Here is a 9,002-nt window from a genome sequence, read left to right as displayed (position 1 = left end):
CTGTGATTTTTTATTTTCACTCACACCACCACAGCGACCGCATACCATATCGCTTACGTTATTGTCTCCTGATGACGTAATAATGGAATTGACCAATCAAAGAAAAAGAAAAAAAATAACCAATAAAAAAATAAATAAAAAAAAATTAACCAATCGAAAAAGAAAAAGAAAAAAAATAACCAATCAAAAAAAAAAATAAAAAGAAAATTTGTTTTTTGTTTTTTTTTGTAACCAACGTTGCCAAATTGCCGTTAACGAAAATTTGTTTTTGTTTATTTTTTATTTATTTATTTATTTGTAAATAAAAATAAAACTTTTACCGAATCGAATTTTTTATTTTATTTTTTTTTTCTTTTTCGTCGAGTCAAAACCCTATCAGAGTTTTTGATTTTAACGAGGAGGATAAAGAGTGGGGGGTCGAGATAGGATATTTTACTAATGATGATAATAATAATAATAAATTAATGGATGCATCATCATTTGTTATATTTATCAAACATCGTTTTACACGGAAATTTTTTTATTTTTATTTTTTTATTTGTTTCTTTTCAATAATTTTATTCATTTAAAACGAATAAATAAATTATTAATTTCTTTTTTGTTGTTGTCGGTAAATATTAATAATTTTTTTTTCTAAGTTTTAAATAAATGTAAATTTTCCAAAAAAAAAAAAATTTTCTTCATTTTACTTTTTTTTTATTTCCTAATACGACCCTTTTCCATCTTACATAATTTAATTTTTTTATATTCGAAATTGTTACGAAAAAAAAAAAAAATAATAATAATAATTTTTATAAAAAATTTACTTTCCCCCCCCCTCTCTCTCTCTTTTCAACCGTCAAAAAGAAAAAATTCAATTTTAACCCCTCATAAATATAATTTAAAAACGAAATTGGCTCAAACCACACACACACACAAGAAAAAAAAAATATAAGAAAATTTTTGCAATCGTAAAAATACTATTTTATGTTTTCTTTCTCTCTCTCTCTCTCACTCTCTCTCTTTCTATGTTTTTTCAAATTTTATTTTTTTGTAATGAAAAAAAAAAAATTTTATATATATACTTTATTTTATTTTTTCGGTTGGCATCAATGTTTTCATTCGTTTTAATATTTTCATCCACCATTTTATCCTTTTAATAAATTAATAACAACTCAAAGTGAAAAAAAGAAAAGAAAATATTTATTTATTATTAATACCGATTGATAGAAAAATTTTTTATCAAAGGGTCATAGGTCAAATAAATTTTATAATTTACAAAAAAAAAAAAAACAACAAAATTTTCTCTTTTTTTTTCTCAACGACACCTGCTCATCTGAGCACACAATTAATCGACCGATTTCCGTTTATAAATCACGAAGAGTAATAAAATTTTTTGAACGTGGCATTAGCATATTTTACCATCGAAATAAAAAAAAAAAAAAAAACAAACCTTCGGTCGGTTAGACTCCGACACAAAATAATAATGATAATAATCCGTTTCGTAATTAATTACTCGTGAATTTGAACTTTATTTTTTATAATAAATAATAATAATAATAATTTTTTTGTTTGTTTGTTTGTTTCAGATCGGATTAGAATGTCGACGACATTTTTTTTTTGGATGATGACGTTTTGGAATATAAAAAAATTTTTAAATAAATTTTTAACGATAAATTTTAAAGATTTTTTATGAAAAAAAATTAAGAGAGAGAGAAAGAGAAAATAAGGGGGAAAAAAGAAAACAGTAATCAAACAACATGGCGGTTATTTCATCATCATTTCCGAATTGGAAAACGTCAAAGTTTATTTTTATCGCAATCGAATTGTGCATGTTAATGCCTTTGCAAGTCGTGTCATGTCCATCGGATTGCGCTTGTAAATGGAAAGGTGGAAAACAAACGGTGGAATGTCCCGATAAGGGTTTGATAACAATTCCAAACGGTATCGATGCGGGAACTCAAGTTTTGGAATTTTCCGGAAACAATTTAAAGCTTTTACCACGTGAAAGATTCGAAAGGATGGGTTTGTTAAACCTCCAAAGAATTTATTTGTCACGTTGTAAAATTTTACAAATTGATGACAGAGCTTTCAGAGGTTTGACTAACTTGGTAGAATTGGATTTATCATTAAATTTTCTAAACACGGTACCGACGGAAACTTTTGTCGATTATCCATCATTAATGCGATTAATTGTGAGCGGAAATCCCATCAGGGCTCTACAAACGGCATCATTTCGACCTTTATCCTTTTTAACATCGCTTGAATTAAGCAATTGTCAAATCGAATCCATCGAAGATGGTACTTTTTTAGGTTTGGACAATCTCGAATGGTTGAAACTCGATGGTAATCGTTTGAATTTCATACGAGGTGAAAACATACTTCCGGATGCCGTTCACGGAGTCGCTTTGGATAGAAATCCTTGGCAGTGCGATTGCCGTCTCCTCGAAGTACACAACTGGTTATTAAATTACAAAATAATACATTCGACCGAGCCTAAATGCGCTGGTCCGGAGCGTTTGGTCGGAGAACCCATTAGAAATTTAGAAGTCGGAGATTTGGCTTGTCTCCCCGACGTGTCACCGACGACGCTTTATTTAGAAATAGCCGAGGGTAAAAATATATCTTTATTATGCAGAGTGTCGGCAATTCCCGAAGCGAGTGTTTCCTGGTGGTTTCAAGGGAGAATATTGCAAAATGATACGACTTTAGCTCCAGGATTTCATTTTTATTATTTCGTCGAAGAAGGAAGAGAGGAAAAACGTAGCGAATTATTTATATTTAACACGAATCCGGATGACAATGGAACGTTTGTTTGCGCGGCTGAAAATCCAGCTGGAAAATCCCTTTCTAACTACACAATAAGAATAATAGTTAAAGAAGAACCCGTTGTGGGACTCATTGTTTTTTCCCGAGAGTATCTTATAGCAATTTTCTCCGTTTTAACAGTTTTTTGTTTTATTATACTCGTTATTTTAGCATTTCTATTAATACGATGCCGGAGACAGAGGAGAAAAAAGAGAAAGAAGGAAAGGAGTAAAGAAATGGCTTCGCAAAATCAAAAACCCTTATTGCGAAATGAAATTATAACGAGTCCGACGGAAACGACGGGTAAATCTAATGGCACGGTCGTCATGTCGGGACAATCAAACGTATCTGTTTTTATACCCAACATCGGGGGTTCGAATGAAAACGAATCTCAATCCATTACGTCGGGCGTGTACATTCCCCAAAACGTTTTTTTAACGGATCAAAATCCGGATTTAATTAACGGCACGGAAAGTGCGGGTAATAAATTTCAAATCGGAGAATCGCAAATCGATGGAGGACAAAATCTTTCTCTCATGTCTAGTCCGTATGCGGATGCCTCGAGATACATTCAGACAAGGGGGAATTGCGACTTATTTATTAAGCAGCATTACACGGCAGACATTCATCTTTCCCCCGGTAGGTTTTTCGACGGAGACGGTTATCCGGTGGATTACGGACTTCCTAAAGTCCCATTAATGGTATCCCTTCCGACTCCGGATCAACAAATAAATTATTACAGGACACTCCCGAATAAAAGATCCGCTAAATTTTCGGCCGCGAATCCACATTTGAAATTTGCAAGCAGGGAAGCAGAATTTTTATCATCATCGCATTCCAATCCTTACGATTACAATCCGAGTAACGTGAGATACACATTAGAAGGTTATCCGTGTCATCAACAACAACAACAACCACAACCACCACCACCTTCTAATTATTCGCCTTCTGAATGTGAGGGAACTTTTATACCTTCACCACCTGCCGCGTATAAGACTGATGGTATTTCGATGATACCCCCGTGCGATGCGAACAATCAGTGGCAGTGTGTAAATGCACAACAATCCCGCGCTACAGATATAAACGCTGACGGGATAATGCAACAACAACAACAACAGTGTTCGATGAGTTCAAAGTGCGCGACGACAGTGAAAAACATTACAAAAAACAAAACAGACGAACAACAAAAACAACAGCAACAACAACAGCAAACATTATCAAAAGAAACTAATTCAAATGCTCAATTACCTCCGGTAAGGAAAACTCAGGCTGTTTTAACGGAAAGTCCCGATGAAGGTTATGTTGGTGACACGACAGAATCAGGAGATATTTGACATTCGGTAATTCAAAAAAATGATAATCCATCCTCGCACGATGATGAAGGAGATGATGACGTCAAACTTTAATAAAGGTAAATAAATAATTTTTTTTAAAAAAAAACTTTTTCGTAAATCATAACGTGAAAACCGATACTCATCCATCCTATCGAAGTAAAAACCTTTTTCAAAAAAGGTTTTAACCTTAATATAAAAAATTAAAATTCCCCCCCCCCAATTTAAATCATTATTTAATATCAAAATATTTATCGTATTTTCAAAATTTTTTTTTTTTAATTCCCCTAAAATTTTCACTAAAAATCATCATCATTACAATTTCCTTGACATTTTCCTTTCCTTTTTTCTACTTCCACGTTATTTTTTATTTTTTTATTTTTACTTTTAAACTTGTTGTAAACTGACACCTAACCAAAAAGTTTACTTTTGAAAAAAAAAACGTTAATTTTTTGACACTTTTACCTCCTTGAAATGAATATAAAAACAAAAAAAAAACTTAAATAAAATAAAAAAGGAAAAAAGGAAAAAAAAAAAACTTCGCGTCAAAGTTATTAAAGTTAAAAGGAAAAGTTTCCTTTTTCTTTTTTTTTTTTTTTTGATGAGAATAAAATTTTTTCATTATATAAATGGATCCTCCAAAACTTGGTTTTCCATGTTTTTAACATTAAATTTCGTATTTCTAATTACATTCAAGGGGGGGGGGGTTTAAACGAAAAATTACCCAAGATAATTATAGTAAACATATAGTATAGCAATATAGTATACAATTTCTTTAGTCGCAAAAAAAGGAAAGAAAAAGGAAATCCTTATTATATTTTAACAAATTACATTAATTGCTATAACAAATTTAATCCGCAAATTGCTCTTGATTTTTTCTTTTTTCTCTTTGCATTCCTATCTCTCTCTCTCTCTCACTCTTTTTCCTTTTCTCTTTTCCTGTCTCTCTTTTCCTTCTTCCTATCTCTCTATATTTCTTTCCCTAAGTTTTTACATCTCTCGTTCTCTCTTTTCTACACTCTCTCTCCCTCTCTTTTGCTCTCTCTCTCTTTCTCTCTCTTTTCTCCACATTTACCTTTTCTTCATAAGTAAAAAAAAAAAGAAAATTTTTTTTTCTGTCGTGCGTTTAAGCGACGATAATGCCATCTATCGATTTAATTTATAACAAATTTATCGATTCGAAACTTTTTTTCTTTTTTTTTTTATATGTTATCAAAATAAGAGGGGAGGGGAAGGAAAAAAAATGAGTTTTAAAGAGAGAGATAGAGAGAGAATTAATATTATATTAATTTTTGAAAAATTTTTCTCTAGTACGACCTTTAACCTTGTGTAAAATAAAACAATTTCTATTTTTATTCCAAAAAAAAAAATATTTAAGATGAAAAAACTTGATTTTTGTAGACGACGAGTAATTTTTGAAAACGACAACAACAACAACAACAACCACAAACCCTCGAGGTTGTGGTTGTTGTTGTTGTTATATCTGTGACGAAATGAAACAAGAATCTCTCTTTTTCAAAAAAAAAAAAAAAAAAAAAAAAAAAGGAAAATAAAATTTAATAAATTTTTTGATGAGATGCAAACAAAATATTTTCATGTTTTTCAAAAAAAAAAAAAAAAATTGTAGTTAAAAAAAAAGAAAACCGGAAAAGGAAGTTCTTCACTCGGTCGAAAAAAAAAACCGGAAACGGTTTTTAATATATGTACGTTGAAAATAAAAATTAAAAAAATAAAAAAAATAATTTTAAATAAAAATCATCATCACATCGACGACAAACACATTTATATATATTAAAAATTAATAAACGGGGAGTCGGTTCGGCGGTGGGGGGGGGGGCGGGGGGCGAAACGGCGGTGCGACGGCGTCCGTAAAATCTGTCAGAAATTCAATATAATTTAGATTTAAAGATTACCTAAATGCGTCAGCACCGACTGAGAATATTAGATGCGAAAACGCAAAATGAAATGAAGGTGAAAGAGAGAGAGAGAAAGAATGATCGGGGGATTCGGGGGGAGAGGAGCGGGGGTGGGAAGAAAAGTTTCCGGTAATAATGAAGCAGAAGGGCAGGTTCGAGCAGGAACGGGGAAGGAGGCGGGCAGACAGGAGGCACTAGAGAATAAAGTTGTTTAGAAAATCAATTACACCTCGGTTTACCTCCGTCAAAATTTTCCTTGTTCGAAATGCACAAAAGAAAATCTTTTAAAACTCACGTTTTAAATTTAAATTTTTCTCTTTCTCCCTTTCTCTCCCCTTCCCCTCTTCCTTTTCCTCTTCTTTTTTAAATATCCGCCCACGTGAATATTATTATTATTATTATTATTATAATTTCTTTCGAGAAAATAAGAGGAAAAAATAAAAAAAAGAAAAAGAAAATCCTTTTGGAAAATTGTAATTTTTATTTTTTTCTTTTTTTTTCTTTTCTGGAGACCCACCTGTACGTTTCCTATGTTATTATTATCATCATCATCATTATTATTATTATTATTATTAATTTTTTTTTTGTTTTCCCGTTTGTGTAAATATGGAAAAATGAGAGGGAAGGGGGTTAAAGGTCGTTAACCTATTTCATTCACGATTCGCGAAAAAAATTCTTTATTTTTTTTTATTTTTTATTTTATTTCGGTTATTTTACATTAAAAAAAAAAAAAAAAAAAAAAAAAAAACAACAACAACAACAACAACAACAACAATAATAATAATAATAATAATAATAATAATAATAATAATAATAATAATAATAATAATAATAATAATAATAATAATAATAAATGGAATACATTTAAAAAAAAAAAACATTTTCTGAACGAATTTTTTTTTTAGGTTTAATTTAAAAGAAAGCTTTTTACGACAGTAAAATTTATGGAAAATTATTTAACAAAACTGACGGAAAACAAAACAAACGAACGAACAAACAAACAAACAAACATTTTTTTTTTTTAATGAACGGATGCAAAGATTGAAAGACATTAATTTTTTTTTTTTTAAAAAAAAAACTAAAAAAACTTTATCCAGAAATTTAGCAAAAAAAAATTTTTTTTATTTATTACGATTATGATGATGATAATAATGATAATAATGATGATGATGATAATGATGATGATGATGATGATAATGATGGCGACGACTAGGAAAAACGAAAAAAAAAAAAAAAAAAACGGAAACGATAATTTATTTAATACAAAAAAAAATTTTTTTTTTTTTTTTCAAAATGGCGGTTAAATAATTTTTCCATTAAAAACAATGACGTCACACGAGTTGTCTTTTACCACGACGTGATATTATGTTTTATCAAAATGTTTACCTAATTATTTATTTATTTATAACAACAACAACAATATGTTTATAACTCATCGTCGTGCAGTAAATCAATTTCCATCCTTTTGTTTCCTTTCCCGGCTCTTCCGTAAGAATTTCCTTCCCCTCCCCCTCCCCCTTCCCTTCAGCGGTAATAAAACTTAATCAATTTTATTTTTATTATTATTATCATCACAGGTATTATTATAGTGTAAACAAAAAAAAATAAAAGGGAAAAAATTTACTCTCCTCTTAAAAAAAATTGTTTAATTCACGCATTTCTTCGTCAGCCGTCATTACAACAACAAACAAAAACAACAACAAAAGTTTACGTGAATGAACGTTATTATTATTATTATTATTATTAGTATTAGTATTAGTAAAATAAAATAAAAACAAATTTTAATATCGAATGTCAAAAATTATATTCTCAACGATTAAATTCGGGTCGTGGGATTTTAAAAAAAAAACAAAAAGTTTTTTATAATAAAAACAAACTCAAACAAACTCAGGATTACTGTCTTACGTAATTATTGTTAATTAATAGAATGACGTCACGATAATTTAAAACGAATAATTAATCACGAGTGACAGGTAAAAACTCAAGGTATTAAAATAACTTTTTTACAAAAAACCTTTTAAATATAAATATATAAATACAATTTTCCATTGATTTTCCCCTTTTACTTTTCCTTTTACCTTTTTTTTTAATAAAACGCGACGTGGAGATTTACAACGTCACGCCGCCATTTTTTTTTTTTTTAATGTTACGCACGTTTTATACGGTTGATAAATTTTTTTTCTCTCTCTTTCTCTCTCTCTCTTCCTCTGCGTTATCATTAATTACCTTATCACAGCTTAAAATTAAATTTATTTAAAAAAAAAAAAACTTTAATTAAATTTAATTATATTCATTTTTGAAAAAATTTACGCGCCATTTTTTTTTTTTTTTTTTGAAATTTTTTATTTAAAAACAAATCGAAGGGGGGGTTATGGGGGGTGGAGGTGGGTTTGAGGTTGTATTTTTTTTTACGTATTATTATTATCATCACGAGTAATTGTTTTAAATTCGAATAATTTAGTTGGGGAAAATAATAAAAACACGTGATACCAATTTAAAAAAATAAAAATATTATCGTCACCGCCGTCGCCATCTTTTTTTTTTATTTTCGCACAATAAAAAACGACGGTAATGAGCTTTTTTTTTTTTTTTTTTTTGTAATCGTTGAATGAGATTTAATCCTTCATTTTTTTTTTTTAAGTCGAAACGAAAGTTGTTACAGGATAAAAAAAAAATAAAGAAGATTAAAAATTTTAGTTATTCAGATTTTTTTTTTATTCTAAAATTTTCTTAAAAGTTTTTTTTTTTTTAGCTTTTAAGTAAAAAAAAAAAATTTTTTTTTGTCTCTTTCCCTTCTTTTCTTTTGTTATCTTTTTTAACGTCTCCATCATCATCATCATCACTATTTTACTCTCATCGATTTATTTATTTAATTAAGCAAAGACAATTAAAAAAAAAAAAAAAGGAAAATTTTTTTTTTTACATCGTTTTTAAACTAAACTTTTTCCTCTCTTTTTTTTTAATAATA

The 9,002-nt window shown here is 29.1% G+C and overlaps 1 protein-coding gene across 1 annotated transcript; it reads left to right on the top strand.

The window, feature by feature from the left end:
- Positions 1-1,739: 1,739 nt before the first annotated feature.
- Positions 1,740-4,121, top strand: Phum_PHUM324230 (Amphoterin-induced protein 2 precursor, putative; the record flags this gene model as incomplete). The annotated part of the gene is made up of 2 exons (XM_002427467.1): positions 1,740-3,922; positions 4,046-4,121. The coding sequence occupies 2 exons, from the start codon at positions 1,740-1,742 to the stop codon at positions 4,119-4,121; spliced, it is 2,259 nt and encodes a 752-aa protein (XP_002427512.1).
- Between the last annotated feature and the right edge of the window lie 4,881 nt (positions 4,122-9,002).

Source organism: Pediculus humanus, genomic scaffold (genome assembly GCF_000006295.1).
Source record: "Pediculus humanus corporis 1103172107733 genomic scaffold, whole genome shotgun sequence".
Classification (NCBI taxonomy): domain Eukaryota; kingdom Metazoa; phylum Arthropoda; class Insecta; order Psocodea; family Pediculidae; genus Pediculus; species Pediculus humanus.
This window is presented reverse-complemented; position numbering and strand designations above follow the sequence as displayed.